The sequence below is a fragment of the Lagenorhynchus albirostris genome, chromosome 4 (genome assembly GCF_949774975.1).
Source record: "Lagenorhynchus albirostris chromosome 4, mLagAlb1.1, whole genome shotgun sequence".
NCBI classification, from domain to species: domain Eukaryota; kingdom Metazoa; phylum Chordata; class Mammalia; order Artiodactyla; family Delphinidae; genus Lagenorhynchus; species Lagenorhynchus albirostris.
The window spans coordinates 104,550,118-104,568,008 of record NC_083098.1 but is presented as its reverse complement, the minus strand read 5'-3'; the positions used below and the strand labels follow the sequence as shown (position 1 = coordinate 104,568,008).

The following is a 17,891-nucleotide window of genomic DNA, read 5'->3' as shown; positions in this document are numbered from 1 at the left end:
TGAAACTCAAGACGAAATAACAGTTGTCAGACGGGAAATTACCGGGACCCATCACCCTCAAATTACAAACAATATTTAAAGGATTAGTGATGATTGTATCTGAGTTGTCCTGGATCTCAATCTAGAGGCTGAGGTATGCTCATTGGAATTCAATTGAATAACAACAGCTATTTATGGAGCATTTTCCAGGCACTGGAAACTCTGCTAAGAAATTTACGTGTCATCTCATCAAACCCTCACTTTGCAGATGAGGCCACGGATGCTTAGAATGCGACTTAGGCCAAATCACTCAGGCAGTAAAAGACAAAGCTGGGTTGAAACCAAGGTTTCAGACCAGGAATTTCTGCCTGAACCACACACCTTTCCCTTAAAAACAGCCAATAGGAAGTGCTCCCAAATAAGATGGCATTTTAATATTTATGTCAACTCCCTCCCACCCCAATTTCCAAAGCAAGACCAACCTGGACATAGTTTAGTGTTTGGAGTCTTTAACCCCCAAAGCACAGAAGCCACACATTCTCAACTGCCTTTCCCTTCCTTTCGCACATCACTTACCAGTGATGACAGTGGGTTTCTGCAGTTGAAAGCCTGGGACAGGGTGATTTCTTCAATGTTGCAGTTCAGCAGGAATTGCCCATCAGAAGGGTCTGTAGGCTCTCCACTGCCCAGCAAGCTCTACGTAGTTGATAAGCACTTGCCAATGGCAAGCTTCTCCAATGCACAGAAGCTGTAGTGATGCCAATGTCACGCATTGTTATCAATAATAATAGTCAACGCTGACTACCACATTCTTCAAATGCTCTGCGGTTCTTTGATTATATTATCTCATTTAATTTTCACTGCAAGCCAGTGATGGTACTCTCATGGCCATTTTACAGATAAGGAAATGGAGGCTCTGTTTACCAATACAAGCACGGGTTAAGACCCAGGAATGTTCACACTGAACTCTTGTGAGCTTTCTACTACATTGATTAGCCTTCCAGCCTCTCCAACGCCATGGGACACAGGAGAACTCTTTTTCTTTTGGCTGCGTTGGGTTTTCATTGCTGCGCAAGGGCTTTCTCTAGTGGAGGACAGCAGGGGCTACTCTTCATTGCGGTGTGGGGGCTTCTCACTGTGGTGGCTTCTCTTGTTGAGGAGCACAGGCTCTAGGTGCGCGGCTTTAGTAGTTGTAGCACGCGGGCTCAATAGCTGCGGCACGCAGACCCTAGAGTGCGTGGGCTTCAGTAGTTGTGGCACATGGGCTCAGTAGATGTGGCTCGCGGGCTCTAGAGCGCGGGCTCAGTAGTTGTGGCACACAGGCTTAGTTGCTCCACGGCATGTGGGAATCTTCCTGGACCAGGGATCGAACCCGTGTCGCCTGCATTGGCAGGCAGATTCTTAACCACAGTGCCACCAGGGAAGTCCCAGAAGGACTCTCTCCATGCATCTTTCCCAGCAAAGAAATATTTCCTGAATGAATTGGGAACCATGTATTTCCGATAGATGAAGAGCATGGCCAGTGTGGCCCTGGACATGGTCTAGGTTTCCTGAGGCGGTTACCAGTACCTTTACCCAAAAGGTTCTGTGCTGGTCATCAGAGCGCGGAGACTGTGGGGCACAATTCCACTACACGCCCAGAAAAGGAGCAGAGGAAAATCAATCCTCGCTGGAAGCTAATGGTGAGCAAGCAACCTAAGAACGGTTGCTTCTGTATAAGATGCGGAAGGAAAACCATACACCACGCTGGACTCAGAATTGCAAAATAAGTGTGCAGAGGGCTGAGACCCCATTCCTCTTCTTGCCTTGCCCTCTCTATCAAATAAGACAGTAATTATTTGTGACTTATGTTCCTTGGAATGTGTGAATTGACGAATCCATTTCTTTCCTCTTAGCTGTGGGAGGTGTAGGGATAGGATGGCGGGGGGCGGGGGTGCCCCATCTCTGACTCTGGAGTCGGCCAACCTGAGGTCTAATAACTCACCAGCTGGGGCTCTGTGGACCAAGGAAGGGTCCATTTCCAGAAAGACACTTTTCAGCTCTACTGGTCTTTAACCACAGACCAGCTGATCAAGAGGGAATCTCTTACCCCTGGCCCTCTTCCCCACTTGAGATTCCACCTAACCCAAGCAGAAACCACTTCCCTGGACTGTTGGCTTCTCCAGCTGCTGGGGGAACACTTCATGAAGCCCCACAAGGCAGGGGCAGGCACATGGCCTTAGGGACACACATCCCAGTTGCTACATGGTCCAGCAACCTTGTCTGTCTGGCCCCTCTCCACAGAAACCTCACCCCGGTCTTCTAGGAAGACATCAGTAGTCTCCATCGGCAATCCCAATCATATCCCACCTGAGGAGGGGGCCCACTCCCATCAGGAGAGTAAGGACTGGGGTGGGTGGAGCAATAAGATCGATACAGAAGAGCTTTCTGAAAGGAAGAGTAATATATCTCCCCAACATAATTATTTCCTGAATTATTATATGTTGAGTCCCCCCTACCCCTGCAACTTAAAACAGATCCAACCATATCCGAGACCTTATTTGAAAACACCAGCAGAGCACTTTGGACTGAGTTCTTCCCATTTAAGTAAGTCCAAGGATGTCGGTATAGGGATTGTTTTGCCAGCATTCTGTTTGGGATATAAACTTTTCCCCAAATGTCCATTCATTCATTCAATCATTCATTCAATGAATATTTATTGGGTACCTATGTTGTGCAGGTTTCTGTATTAATCTGAGAATTCAGCAATAAATAAAACAAAGCCCCTGTGCACAGGGAGATAACACTCTAATAGGGGGTGACAGACAACAAATAAACAAGTAAACACATATTACATGATTTACGGTAGCTTAGAGATCAGATCTCTTAGAGCCAGAGGAACCCTCTGAAAAAGTAGACATGGGGAGGGAGAAGGAAAAGATTTTTCTAGTAAGGATTAAGTAAACCTCATCTAGAATATTTCTTGGTACCTAGAATGAAAGCAATACGGGGAAATGTTTTACATACACAAATGTAATAGCCAAGTCCTATTTTCTTCCTCAGAAATGCAAAGCTCTCAGCTCCCTGCAAGATCTCCAGGAAGTGCTGCAGCCCCAACGCAGGGCCAGCATGTGTTTTCCCTGCCCACCCGGCACAGTGTGCCTGGACTGTGAATGGGTTAAGGTGGCCGCGAGATGCTTGGAGCGCTGCATAAACAGCAAGCGCGTCAGGCGTTCTAAGCATCCTTCATCTTCCCTATCTCCCGGTCCTAGGCTGTCAATCAACTGTCACTTGCCCGCACATCAGCAGCGTGTGCACATCACCAGGCTGTCAGCAAAGCAGCTGATGAGACTGGGCTCCAGACTGTCGATCATCTTTGTTTCTCTTCGCCGCTCGGGAAATATTTTGGTTCAGAGAAACAAAGAAACCTGGGCAACAATGGCTCGTAGTCAGGCATTTACTCCTGTACATGAATATAAGATCTTAACAAGCACTGATCATGCCTCACCCCCAAATGATGTTGGGGTCAGGGGTGGACAGAAGGAAGATTGAGAATCTGTTTTATTAGTAATTCTAGTTCCCTGAGCAGACCCTGACGGATTCACACACACACACACACACACACACACACACAGCACAGGAACATAAAACAATGATAACTTGAAGTTATCTGAGCTTATGCCTCAGAAAAAAATAAGAAGACTCAGAGGATGGATGACTGCTTGGTTCGAAATTATTCACCATTGATCCGGCAGGCTTTTGGGGAGAGAGTAATTGTTCGATTGCCACGTTCATTTATCCCCTAGGCAATTCTGAAACGGCAGCTTCTGTACCCGACGCTCCCACTCTGTAGGGTGTGAGGCTGCTTGGGAGCACCACACACAGAAAGCGAGTGAACTTACCAGGACCCCCGATGAAGTGGGCTTGCCAGTGCTTGCAACAGGTGTCATTATGTTGAATGGAAAGACATTCTGGAGAAGCCCCTTGTCTGGCACACTAGCGGCCCCTCTCACCCAAAATATTTATTAAAAATGTCCCAGCCTCTGAAAGCCCACAATATACAAATCTTAAGAGATGCTTCCGGCAATGAGTTTCAACTGAGCAAGCTGTCCTGCTATCCACGGTTCGCCACTTTTAAAAATCACCATCTATTTATTAGCATAATTAATCAACTCATCATACAATAGATCCAAATACTAAGTTATCTAAAGTCCTGTAAAATTAAGAAAAGAAAATAAAGCACTGGTTGTACTCTAGTGGCTTTGAAATACATTTAGCAACAATCAGATCTTTTCATTGTGTATATCAAGAGTGCTATTACCCATCATTTACTCAATGCTCTGGACCGACTCATTTGTACATACTGTGGTTGGTCCCATCATCAGCTCCGTGTTTGACACATTTGGGATGTTTTACCCTCTGACAGACAGATCCCTTCACATGTGCAATGCTGATTTCTGAAAACGCATCTCTCTCTGATCTAACTGGACATTAATTGTCTTTGTGCTGACGTATTTATGCCTCTCAGTCTTACAGCACAACTAGCAAATCTGATCTCTGACAAGTTGGCTGAACCTAATCAGGACAGATCAGCTGTTACCCAAGGTGCCACAGGCTGTAATTTGAGGATCTTTACAGAGTTATCACTCGCCAGAAAGACAAGGAACTATAAATTCTGTCAACACGAATCCCAAAGTGTGTGTTCAAAGCAGCTGTGGCCTCCCCCGCCCCCAAGAAAACACAGCACTTGTCCAATAAACACCTGAGATAATTGATAAGAGGGAATTAGAAGGATATAGCTGATACAGTGATTGTGAGGATATATTTTTAAAGGGAACTTCGGAAGCAGAGCGTTGGGTGTGAAGTGTTGTCAAGCATAAAGAAGGGTCGCAGGGAAGAGACGGACGGCAAGTCTCCACAATTCAGCTACCACTTATCACTGGGGGGCTTGGTTCACATTTGCCTCGCTCTCTAAACTGGCAAATGCCCAAACATCCTAAGCCTCGAAGGAAATCTCCTGCTGCCGAGTCGGGCTGCCACCCGGAGACAGTGCCTTGATCAGAGGCAGGAGGCCGGGATTATTGTCAGCCTGTCAGCACTGTATTATTCTCTGAAGACCCCTGTGGTTTTCTTACGGGCGCAAAATGAGGGAATATTAGAGAAAATAAACTTCTTTCTTACTGTATCGCTTTGGTCCATCTTCCAAACAAAAGGAAAGGGTTAATGTGGCATCATCTTCAAAAAACTCGGTGGCAAACGCATCCCACCAGAGGTTGTCGCTATCCTGCAAAAAGACAGATCATGTATTTAACAGGCAAGAGTGGAAAAATATCTCAAAGGGGAAAAGAAAAGGGAAAAAGGCAGAAAAATCCAGTCATCGGTGGCTTGGGACTTAGCATATGTATGTGGGTGTTCTGGAAGGGGTGTGGGCAGGCGTGTGGTCACTCTTCAAATTAATTGCCTCGAATGAGGACTGAATTCCAATTCAATAAACGAGTTAATGCAAAGCAAATGAAAATTAATTCTCGAGGACATATTTGGGGAGATTTAATAAACGTATTCTGGAGCACAATGTGACGTTTTTTAAGAAAAAGGTTTGCTTTTAATGTAAAATGCATTCAGCTTTTTCCCTCTCTCTTTCTCTTTGCTCATTTAGCAGTCCGATTTTACAAACAGAAAGCACAATATTACAACCAGGTTAAGGAGAAGAGTACATTTTTTAACAATAATTTATTCAAAAAAAAAAGTTGTGTGTGGCTTGTAGTCTTCCTCTACGCAAATATCCCTATAAAAGATACAGGTATGGCTACACGGATTTATGTAGAAAGATGAGTTTGTGCACGAGCAACCATCACATGCATATGGATTGTTCTTGAGGATTGGTTTAAGATTATAGGCAATCACTTGCTCGCTATTAAATCAGTTATTAAAAACAGAATAGTTCAGCAGAATGCAAACCATCCACATGAACTCTGTTTGTTTGTCTTGGGTTGAATGTTTCCCTTGCTCATCCAGAAAATAATTTGAAATTGGCCCAGTTGAAGGCCATTAAAATCATTGCTAAGCTTCAAGGGCAGGGGAAGGGCCTCCTCTAACAGGGAATTAGGAGGGTTATGCAAAGTGTTACATTTAAAAGGGGGAATCATACCTGGGCCTCATTCTCTGTATAGTGCTCAATTTACCCTCAAATTCTTAAGCACAATCTTTTTACAGAGAATTGTTGGTTAGCGCCAGCTTTCAGGGCAAGATGTTTCCCAGCTGCCTGTCAGATGGCGGAAGGACACAGAGGGGCCCGCTGCTCCTCTCTTAAAGGCCCCCACCCTGGGGCCCCGGCCAAGGTCTCACCAGCCTCTCTTCCTCCCATTAAGTTGTTCTGCTTATGACAACATTAAGTTGTTGTCACTGGCAGGCCTTGGGAACAAGCCTTCAGTCCCAACGGGAATAAATAAGGGGCCACTGAAGAACGATGCTGTTCCTCTTTTCAGAAAAGAAGAAGCTTAGACAAATGATTGTCCTCGTCTCTTTTTCTCTGGCCTCCTCCCGATCGCCATACCAAAAGCCAACACTTTTCTTAGTAGAATACAGTAAATATAAAACCATCCAGGGGTATATCATGACTCCACATACAAACTACCCCCCTCCCATCTCCCTTCAGAAACAAATGTTTATTGAGCACTTATTACGTGCAGGCCCTCGGAATACACAGCAGGATAAGAGATTGGTCTCTACCCTCAAAGGGCTCAAACCCACTGGCAGGGCGCAGCCAACTGAGCATCAAACAGACAGCCTCGCTCCACACCTGAGACCACGGCACAGGGCCTGAATGCTGTGGAAACTGTCAGAGCTTCTAGAAAAATTAGTGGGCTTGGAAGTGAAGAAGCAGCTGGGGCAAGAAACCCTATTTGGGAGCCTGGATACACAGGGCTTTTTCATTTCAAATTGCTATACAGATGGAAAAAGAATAATGGTTAACATTTATTGAGCGCTTACCACATGCCAAACACTGTTCTAAATACTTTATATGTTTTCTCACTCGCTCGTCATTACCACCCTGATTCTTGGTTTTGTTTTGTTCTTTTCCCTTGTCAGTACGATATCAGTTTCTTGTGAGTAGGGGCTGTGTTTTGTCCGCTTCTCCATCTCCCAGGCCCCAGATGGTGACGAGGCCATGGTATTAATGAAAGCTGTTCAGTGACTGGCTGGAACTGCTCACGTTATCATCCCAGTTTTACAACTGCAGAAACGGATTAGGTGGTGAAGGTAACTTGCCCAAGTCCACTCGGCCGATAAACAGCAGAGCTGGTGTTCACATGTAGCTTTTTAAAATACTCACGTTCATGCCATAATAGTTATTAAGTGTGGTGTCAAAATGCCGGTTCAAGGAATGATTGCCCCAGAACTATATTTTAATCATGTAATACGATATTAGAGAGAAAGTGAAAGTGGGGGGAACGCTTTCAGAATTCCTATATAGGGACTGGGACTCTCGGACATCTGAGATCTGCCCCAGTCTCTGCCGACTCATTTCTCTGGCGTCCTTGGGAAGGCAAGGGCTAGGGTTCAGAAAGAAGGAAGGGAGATGGGAAAGGGCATATTTTGTCTCAGGCTGGTTTCTCTTCCAGCTCCTCGCTGTACTTACTGTCCCACATGCCAGGACTCACGCCCAGAAAGAGGCCAGCACCATGCGGTAGGGCAGGTGGTATTACAACACTGGTGGAATTCGTCCTGCGGGCAATCCTCAGAGGAGGCTCATCCCGACACTACCTTTTCCCAGCTATGTGAACTTGGACAACTTATTTTACCTCCCTGACCCTGTTTCCTTACTTGGAAATTAAGGATAACAATAATGATAATAATAACAACAACAGTAATAACTATCTTCACAGTAGATACAACAACAGTTACATTAATAACTATTTTGCAAGGTAGATGTGAAAATTCAATAAGTTAATGGCTGTGACGTGCCCAGAAGAGTGCCTGGAACACAGTAAAGATCAATACAATGCCCCTTTCCTACCTTTATCTACCATCTTTGACACCATTCCTAAGGGATGAAGCATTCCATGCTCTAAAGAACTCTACATGAAAATGTTTATAGGGCTTCCCTGGTGGTGCAGTGGTTGAGGGTCCGCCTGCCGATGCAGGGGACACGTGTTCGTGCCCCAGTCGGGGAAGATCCCATATGCTGCGGAGAAGCTAGGCCCGTGAGCCATGGCCGCTGAGCCTGCGCGTTGGAGCCTGTGCTCCGCAACGGGAGAGGCCACAACAGTGAGAGGCCTGAGTACCACAAAAAAAAAAAAAAAAAAAAAAGTTTATATATCAAGCATGTCTCCAAATCACTTCAACTATTTGTAACCCATTTACTTGGCAACAATACCTGGCTACAACACAGTGAAAACTCTGAATGGAAATTGATCAACTCCTTTTGGCCTGCTAATTGTTCACAGGCCCAGTGACTAGATCAGTTCTTCTACCTCCATTTTCCTGTCATCTAATTCCTGGTTTTTAGCACGTCTGCTAGAAAACGGACTAGTGGAAGGTAAAAGCCCAGGGAGAACCCAGGCTTCAGTGATCTGAAGTCACTAGGAGAAAAGAAAGGATTAAGGCTGTAAGGAGGTGGGAGAATTGTCTATGAGCAGCCTACAGGTTCCACGGGGCCCAGACAAGTGAGTGTTGGCAGAAATCAAGGGGGGAGGGGGAGTGATGACCCAAGAAGGGGGGATGACATTTGATTCAAACCAACTATAATGGAACATGAGATGAGTCAATGTCTCAGGAAATGTCAGGACAGTTTTGGTAGGAGAAGGTCACATCAGGTGACTATACACACACAAAAAATCAATTGGCTTTGGTCACAAATCTTGCAAGAACATTCCAAAACTAAATATGTGATATGTGCTTTCACAGGGCAAGACACATAATAGGTACATAATAGAATATATACACATTTTGGCTGATAGAATGAATGAGTGGTTGAAAGACTGGAATTCCTTTTTGTTCCATCAAAAACCCAACTCAAGAAAATCACTTACACAGTTTTTGTGAGCTCTAGATGGTTGACCCTACTTTGTCTATTGGCCAATATTTTTAAACTGACACACAAAAAATTTGGATATTATTTTTAAGCTATAGTTGTCAACTGCCCCCCAACACACATATATAAGGCTTTTGAGTTAGTCCTTAGTTATGAGAGGAAAAATGCTGATGGAGAAAGGGAATTAAAAAGTAGTATTTTTAAGAAAATATTACTAAATTTCAAGTACAGGCCAGTCTTAACTTGGCTTTTTTCTGAAGGAAGGAGATCATGGAAAGAATACATGTTTGGGGGGCCCTGGGTTAACAGTAGTACCCATAACTCAATATTTTCTAAGTTTTTTCCATGAATTGAACCATCTTATATTCACAACTGTCCTAATTGCCCCCAGGGGCAGAGCAGGCATCCTTAGAAGAATTTAAGAATTTATACCCTTAACCTCTATGTTACATTGGCTTCAAGATATGAATTCTGCCTCTTATTCGCTGATGACCTAAGTCAAGCCTCCTAACTTGTTTGCATCTATTTGCTCATTTGCAAAGTGGGAACAATCAGTTCAGTGGACTGTGAGGGCTAAGGAGAAACTGCCCAGCACATAATAGTTGCTCAATAAATGGCAGCTATTATTATTTTTTCTTATGGTCTCCTTTGACCTTCAGATATTTATAAACAGAGAATCTGAATTTCAAAAAAGTTAAACTCCTTAGTAAAGATCAGACAGCTAGAAAGTGGCAAAGCTAAAGTTCACATCCAAGTCTGCGTAATTCCAGTCTATTTTTTTAAATAGCAAAATTGAGAGGAAGGTACAGAGAATTCCCACACCCTCCCTGCCCGCACACATGCATAGCCTCCCCTGTTACCAACAGCCCTCACCACAGCAGCAGATTTGTTTGTTACAACTGATGAACTGACCAGGCCAGGTTTTCTCCAAATAATTCTGCTTAAAAAGTGATTTTCCACCTTAGGTTGAAGACAAAAAGATTCACAAGAGTAGAAGAAGAGGCCAGCATTAATTAGCAAGAGGAAATTTTGCTTGAACAGATCTCCTCCTCCAGTTCTTTCAGATTTTGCCCACTTTCCCCCACCTTCATGTTGTTTTTCTGAAAATAAACCTCCTCTTTGAACAGCCCTTACTTCCATTTGGCTGGCTGGTATAGTTCCTGGGATCAGTGAGGCAATTTTATGGAAGACATTTGCCTGATGACTAGGCCAGGAGTCCAGGCAGCCGCTGCAATGCAGCTACAAAGACCTATGCTAAACCAAATACGAAATCTCTGGCAGAAGATCTTACAGTGTGACTGGTGGAATCTCAGTTCTCAGCCACAGAGCTGAGCTAACAGCCTCATGAGTTGTGGACAATGATAAAAAATCAGTGCCACCATTATTCAACGTCTAGATGTCGGTCATCTAGATGGTCTGAGCCTCGCAGACAAAGGCAACATGTGCAAGAGACCAAGGAAATATAACAGAAAATGACTGGTCACGATTCTGCGGTTCTATCTATCCACAGGCTAACACTTCTGTCTCCTGATCGCATACTTGGCGCCTCCGTCATTGGAGGAAGAACCAAGGAGTTCCCTTGGGAGCAGGTCACATGGCCAAGTCCAATAAGCTGACCAGTAGGAGGCTGTGTGAGGAAAGTTTCCGAGGCTGTTTCGCAGCAAGGATTCCAAAGAGGAGCTCACTAAGTCTGGTTTCCCCTACGGTGTGAAGGGAAGGTAGGATTTTGCTGCCCACTCTCCATGCGGGCAATCCCCTCCAGTCAAACCAATGTGGAGAATAACTAGGAAGGGCCTTGAGACTGACCAGCAGGCCCAGATCAACCTCTCAAGACTTGGAGGTAAAGGTTATGACAAATGCCTTTAACAACAAACCAATAGCCTGAGGTTTTTGGTAGGTGGGGTGGCCGTGCACACCAGTTACTGCCACATAGCATAGACACAACATTTGGTGGATATATCGGAAAAGACATTCTATCCAGGGAAAAGCCACTCTTACCACTCTGGGGACCAGCATGGTCAGGAGTTGGCCTGTGTGGAGCCAAAGGACCCAGCAACTTACCTTGTCGAACCAAGGGTCCGTCTTTAACCATTTCCTGCCTCCTTGTCTTTGCATATGTTGTTCTTTTGGCCTACCATGTCCAGCAAATACCAAGTCCCAGTCCTTTGATTCCTTTTTTCCCTGTCTCCTGTGCTAGGAAAGCTTGATACCTCTACCCCTGTTTGAGTGTGGATCATATTATAATTGAATCACTGCCTTGCAATATAAATTTATCTAAATTTGCGGCTGCTGTAGAGGACCATGAGATGCTAAAGGATAAGGACCAGGTATTAGGCATCTCTCCATCCTCAACAGATCTCCCACCTATAAATTACCCAGTAGGGAGGAGAACAGATGGTGAGGCCGTAACCACACAGTGAGTAAGATTCTTCCTCCGGGCTTCCCTGGTGGCGCAATGGTTGAGAGTCCACCTGCCGATGCAGGGGACACGGGTTCAAGCCCTGGTCTGGGAAGATCCCACATGCCGCGGAGCAACTAGGCCCGTGAGCCACAACTACTGAGCCTGTTCGTCTGGAGCCTGTGCTCCGCAACAAGAGAGGCCGCGATAGTGAGAGGCCCGCGCACCGCGATGAAGAGTGGCCCCCGCCCCCTGCCGCAACTAGAGAAAGCCCGCACACAGAAATGAAGACCCAACACAGCCAAAATAAATACATACATAAATAAATAAGTAAATAAATAAACTCCTACCCAACACCTAGGTATTGAAAGGTTGGTTTAAAAAAAAAAAAAAGATTCTTCCTCGAAGATTGCAGGAATCTTAAGTCTAAACTCAGTGGCTAGGGGACCAGGGCAATGTACAAGCAGAGGCTTCTCTCTGTCATGTCACTGTTGCCTCACTTTTCATCAGTGGACGTACCAACCATGCATGTGACAAGTTCATATTGATGAAGAAATTACTTCCCACCTACACTGCCATTCCACTGAACCACCTTTGGGCATTTTTTTTGTTCTTTTCAGTGAAACATTGGTTAAGTGAATACACTTCATTGATTGTAACTTAAATAAGTGATGTTTAAAAATAAGTAAATAAATAAATAAGTGATGTTTTACTTTAGTAATTTTTAAAAATAGAGAATAGAGGATAATATGGTGAAGGCCTATGGCCCATTATCCAGAATTAACAATTATTAAAATAATATCTTTCTTTCCTTTTTAAAAGGAATTAAAAATTATAAATAAAAATAAACGTCTTGGGTCTCCATAGCTTGCTGTATTTTTCTCTCCCTTCCCCCAGGCTCCCATAAACAACCATTTCGTGAAAATCATACGGCCCTTCCTAGCCCATCTTTTATATTTATATACATACATAACTCTATTCATATATAGCCCTGTTTTATGTTTTTAGTATTTTATTTAAATGATATCATACATTATGTTTCCTTCTTTAAACTTTTTTTTTTTCATTCGACATTGTGTTTTGGAGTTGTCTCCATTTTATATATTAGGGCCTCTTCCTTCCTTATATAAGCTACATGGTAGTACACTAGATGAAAAGAATATATTTTATTTAAGCATTTTGCTACTAACGATCTCTAGACAGTTTCTAATTTTTTGCCATTACAACAATGCTGCGATAAGTATCTTTGCAGTGTCCCTTTGTGTTAATGTGTAAGGATTTCTCTGGGGCATATATTTAAAGCGGCCGTGCCTAGGCATAGGGTGTGCACGTGTGTATATTTTGGCTTTTCCATTAGGAGGTCCCTATGCTTCCAGACTGAAGACTTCTGGTCTGAAGATGAACGGGTAGAGATGAAACTAAGAGCATTTCCAAGCGATATATTTCCATGTGAGACCTAATAACAAGATCCACAGAATTACAAAACAGAGTCTGGCTCTGCCAGGAGAAGGATGAGCATCTGAAAGTCCAAAGAATATGCAATGATGGAAATACCACTACTAATAAAAGTTTTCCTATCATTCTTTTAAAGGCAGAGTGTATCCCAGGGACTTCATTAACCAAAAGCAGGATGAGTTCTTGACACAACACAAGAAAGGAAGCATAGTTGCTTCATGGTCCTCCGAAATGGTTCATGAGACAGAATGATTGAGTACCAAACACCCCAATGTGTGCGTGCACAGGTAGGGAGTGAGGGCCATCTAACTCCACACGCTCTGCCACAAGGATTCTCATGGAGGTCATGCTTGCCTTTTCCTTTCAATCCTGGCTGTTGTTTAGTACCTGAACAGTGCATATTTAGTGCTTAGTGAATATTAATAAGTAAAAAGTGGATTCTTTTCCCAAAGCTGGAAAGTAACAATAGCAGAGAGCAGCCTCCAGGTAAATAAAGACGAAATTAACTCAGCCTGAACCCAGACCCAGGTGGAGGGGTGTGGCCTGCAATTCTCCGTATATCTTAATTAGGTAAAAACACCATTAAAGCTTCTCCACTCTAAGTAATCCCCTCTGTACATTTCTGTGATGAAAATCCTTGGTCCCTTTGTCCCATCTCACAGGTGAGCCCAAGTAGCCCCGGCAGCCAAATCATATATCAGGATGAGAGATGCACTCAGGTCAAATAGCAGAAGAGAGTCTTAATTATATTTAAAAATCCACAAAAGCATTTTGCTTCCAACTCAGATTCTCTTCCATTCCTCTCTCTGTCCCTCTCCACCAAAAACAGGATCCTGGTGCCAGGGTTGCCCCCCAGCATCTTTAACTTAAGCACTGACAGGTTATGTGGGATTTTTGCCAGAGTAATTATTTTTCAATTCAACAATAATGAGAAATTACCATGGCAACCACTTGTCACGTGGCACACATACACCCCCTCCGAAGGATGAACCATACATAAAGCATCTATTTCTTGAAAAGTGTGTTTTTTCAATGAAAATAAACTTAAACAGGTCAAAGTGGAGAGAATGTATGAAGGGGTCTGGAAACGGGAAGATGAGGAGGGCATTGACTTTCTTCAGTATCTTGCGGTTCTAGAAAACAATGATATCTCCTCTCCCTACTGTCTTATACACACGCACACATAGAGAGCACACTATTCATTTGTATCTTACCATTGTGGTCACTCCCATCTTACACATGTCAGTTGACCTCTCTTAGAAAACACTGCAGAAAAAACATGTGTCTCCAGGACCAAGACTGATGCACACTTGGCCAGACTCGCTTTCCCTAAATTTCTTTGCCTGTCACTTGCATATGTTGAGACAGAAGATAATAATCTCCTGCCAAATCTCCTGGCTTTCCCTTTCTAGAGGCTCTCACACACTGAAGGGGGTGCAGGTTTTTATTTTCTCTAACTACAAAGGTCTTTTTGCTTCCTTCATTTCTCCAAACCTAGGAGTCTTGTATCAAACCATGTTTATTCCAAATTAGCCGCATTTAATAATAGTAGTCAACAGTTACATAGCATTTCCGTGTGCCGGCCACCATTCTGAATCCACTGACTAATATAAACTCCTTGAAACCTCACAATGACCCTAGGGGCTAAGTCCTATTATTCATGCCATTTTATAGATGAGAAAACTGAGGCACAGAGGATTTAAATATCTGCTTAAGACTATGAAGCTAACAAGTAGCAGAGATATCTCAAACACAGGGACTCTGGCTCTTGAGTTTGGGCTCATATAAGCACTTTACTACGATGTTCTTTGTCTAGAGCAATGTTCTTCAAACTTTCTACTGTCTTCTTAGTTGTTTCAATCTCCAATTAATGCACTGAATGTTTGGGGCTCTGTTTCCTGAACAGACAGCTCAAAGCAAGGCTTTCCATCACATCGATGGAATTCTACATCGAGACACAGAAATAAAAGTAATAAGGTAAGATCATTTGCTCTCACTAGCTGGTAATTTTGAACAAGCATGTAATGAACACAGGGAGAGAATTTTAAATCCCCCCATTTTATTTAATGTTATGGAATTTTTTTAATCTCATGTCCCAGAGGTTGTAGTTTTTTTATATAAATTTATTTATTTATTCATTTATTCTTTGGCTGCGTTGGGTCTTTGCTGCTTTGCGCAGGCTTGCTCTAGTTGCGGCGAGCAGGGGCTACTCTTGACTTATTGCGGTGGCTTCTCTTTGTTGCGGAGCACGGGCTCTAGGCACACAGCCTGCAGTAGTTGCAGCATGCGGGCTTCAGTAGCTGTGACACGCGGGCTCAGTAGTTGTGGCTCGCGGGCTCTAAGAGCGCAGGTTCAGTAGTTGTGGAACATGGGCTTAGTTGCTCTGTGTCATGTGGGATCTTCCCAGACCAGGGCTTGAACCTGTGTCCCCTGCATTGGCAGGTGGATTCTTAACCACTACACCACCAGGGAAGTCCTCCAGAGGTTGTAGTTTTATTTTGTTTTTTTTTTCTCTCTCTCATTCTCAACTATGACTTTGTTTATTCTCAACTAAATTGCATTTGATTTAACAGTAAACGTTATCATTTTAACAGAGAAATTCTAAAACGGCATGTTACTGAGAGAGTAAATTATGTGTCTTGACAGAACATCTCAGGGTTTCACTCACAGTTCGAGGCTTCCCTTTTAGAAAGTGTCTACTACATTTCACTCCCCTGTGCTGCTGCCTTGGGAGAGACATTTCTTAAAACAGGCAGAGAGACAGGAATTGGCGTCCAGCAGATATGCCTCTGTAGCTAAATCTACATCAAACACCCCAAACACCTGGAAAAATCATGTATTTCAATCTCTGCCCTTGACCTACGAAAGTATTCATTAATTGTGAGGATTCCAAAGAGAAATGCTGTTTACAATCATCTAAAAATAATGACTAAAATGTATACAAGTTGAGGTGCCAAAAATAAGCTTTGGATTTATTGCAACTATTATGAAATCATAACTTTTTTTAAAAGTTTGGATTGGTATCCGCTTCATGAGGGCAGGATCTCTACCCGTGCCTGTGTATTTGCTAACACCTGGCAGGCATGCAACAAATAAGTACTCAATTACTTGATTATTTAAATTATTTCATTTAACAAATAAATATCTGTTTAATTAAAACCAGCATATTCTCAAAACTCTGAAGAAACACAATCGTGTTTTCATGATGGTTGGACACTTCTATTCTCTTTTTTGTTCACATGTCTGTTAAGCAGGGGTGTTAAATATTTAATGAGTGACTCAACGAAAGTGCTTAGGAGTTTCACAACAAATTACTTTCTAGTCATCACAGAATCCTTATCAAGTTGGTACTTTTATTATCCCAATTTAAATGGGGAACTGAGGCCCCAGGAGGTCAAGATATATACCCAAGGTCACAGACCAAGTAAGGGGCAACACTGGGATTTGGTTCCTGAATATTGTGATTCCTGAATGTTTGTTTCTAGCTGCAAAGTTTCACTGCCTGTTCTCATCTATACTATTCTGGTGTGAAGGAGGCGGAGTATTTTCTTCATAATTAAATTTCCTCTGTCAGACTCCAACCTGGAAACACGCACTCTGACATATCAAAAAATAATATACTAGGGACCCTGCGCAAACCCACTTTGAAAATGACCTAGCGAAGCATTACTCTAGCAGCATGGGTCTCGCTGGTGACAGTTCTGGGCGGCGAGCACCATACCTCATATTACATCATACCCTCTAGGTGTGAGAGGTCCTGAGAGGCAGGATAATGTGATGAGGCAGCAAGTCGTATATCTTGGGAAAAGTGCACCATAAAACCAGGCACAAATTTTCTGTTCCAACATACACACAGCAGACAATGAAAGAACACTTCTGGAAAAGCTTGCAAGATGCAAAAGCTTAATTTTGTGACCTGCCCAATTGCATCGGAATCAAATGACAGGAATAATTCTTAGAGTTACCACTCAAAATTGGAAGGCCGTGCCGGGACTGAAGCAAGAAAAGAAAACTCGTGTTTTCCCCTCTTCTTCCTTGGGAAAAGGGAAAAGGTTTTTGTTCACAAAGATAAATAGAAGAAATCCAGCATAATCTCAAAACTCAGAAGGAAACAGGTTTCTCTTGATGATGGTCGAAGTCCTCCATGTTCTTTTCAGTTTACACATCTGTTTATTGGGGTCTTAGATTCCCTCTAAGTCTGTATCACAGCTCCCAGCTTCTCCCTGGCCTCCAGATCCCTGGCTCCAGCTGTGTCACCAACTTCCCCCCTTGTTAACCAAAGAGGCATCTCAGACTGAACATGGCCAAAGCCAGACCCACCCTTATTTTTACCACACCTCAAACCTATTCTCCCCACTCTTTTCTATGTCAATAATGTAATTCCAAGTTGTCATTCTCTTAGCCCAAACTTTTAGGACATATTCTTGACTTTGCTCTTTTGCTAAGTCCACACCCCCAATCCAACAGCAATCTCCTTCCAACCTAGAATGGAGCCCACCCACATTTCTCTCCCTCCACCTGCACTCCTTGTCTGGACCTCCAGTACCTCCAGCCTGGACAGCAGTGATTGCTTCCTAATCTTTCTCTCTGCCAGCACTCTGTTTCCCTGTACCTGTGCTCTGCTGAGAAGCCTGCATGATCTTTGAACAACGCCCACTAGATTGCATCACTCCCTGTCGAAACCATCCGGTGGATTCCCATTGCTGCTTTTAGCCATGGAGCAAACTGCCCTGCGTGGTTGGGACTTGGTGTTTTTCCTTGGCCTCAGTTCCCTTCATTGAACACAGCTCACGAGCCTGGGCTCTTGCAACACAGACCTTCCTTCTAACCCGGGGCCACACTCTGGTCCACCACAGAGACATTTGCACTCGCTGTTCCATCCGTGAGTGATGCCTTTCCTCTACTTGGCGTAGCTTTCTCTTCCTTGTCATTCAAATCTCAAGTTCTGTGTCACTTGTCACTAGTCTATAGGAGCCAACTTTTTCACCTAATCAGTCAATGTTTTTTCTCCAGGAAATCACTTGATTTGGTCTATTTGTTGTCTTC

General features: G+C 43.6%; 1 protein-coding gene across 8 annotated transcripts in view; it reads right to left on the bottom strand.

Moving 5' to 3' along the window:
* Window positions 1-17,891, bottom strand: part of LDB2 (LIM domain binding 2) — a 380,726-nt gene that overhangs the window by 236,056 nt on the left and 126,779 nt on the right. For all 8 annotated transcript variants that reach the window (XM_060148465.1, XM_060148466.1, XM_060148462.1 and 5 more), the window contains exon 2: window positions 5,140-5,242. In XM_060148465.1, the coding sequence (XP_060004448.1) occupies window positions 5,140-5,242 (103 nt within the window). The remainder of the gene's footprint in view (window positions 1-5,139; window positions 5,243-17,891) is intronic.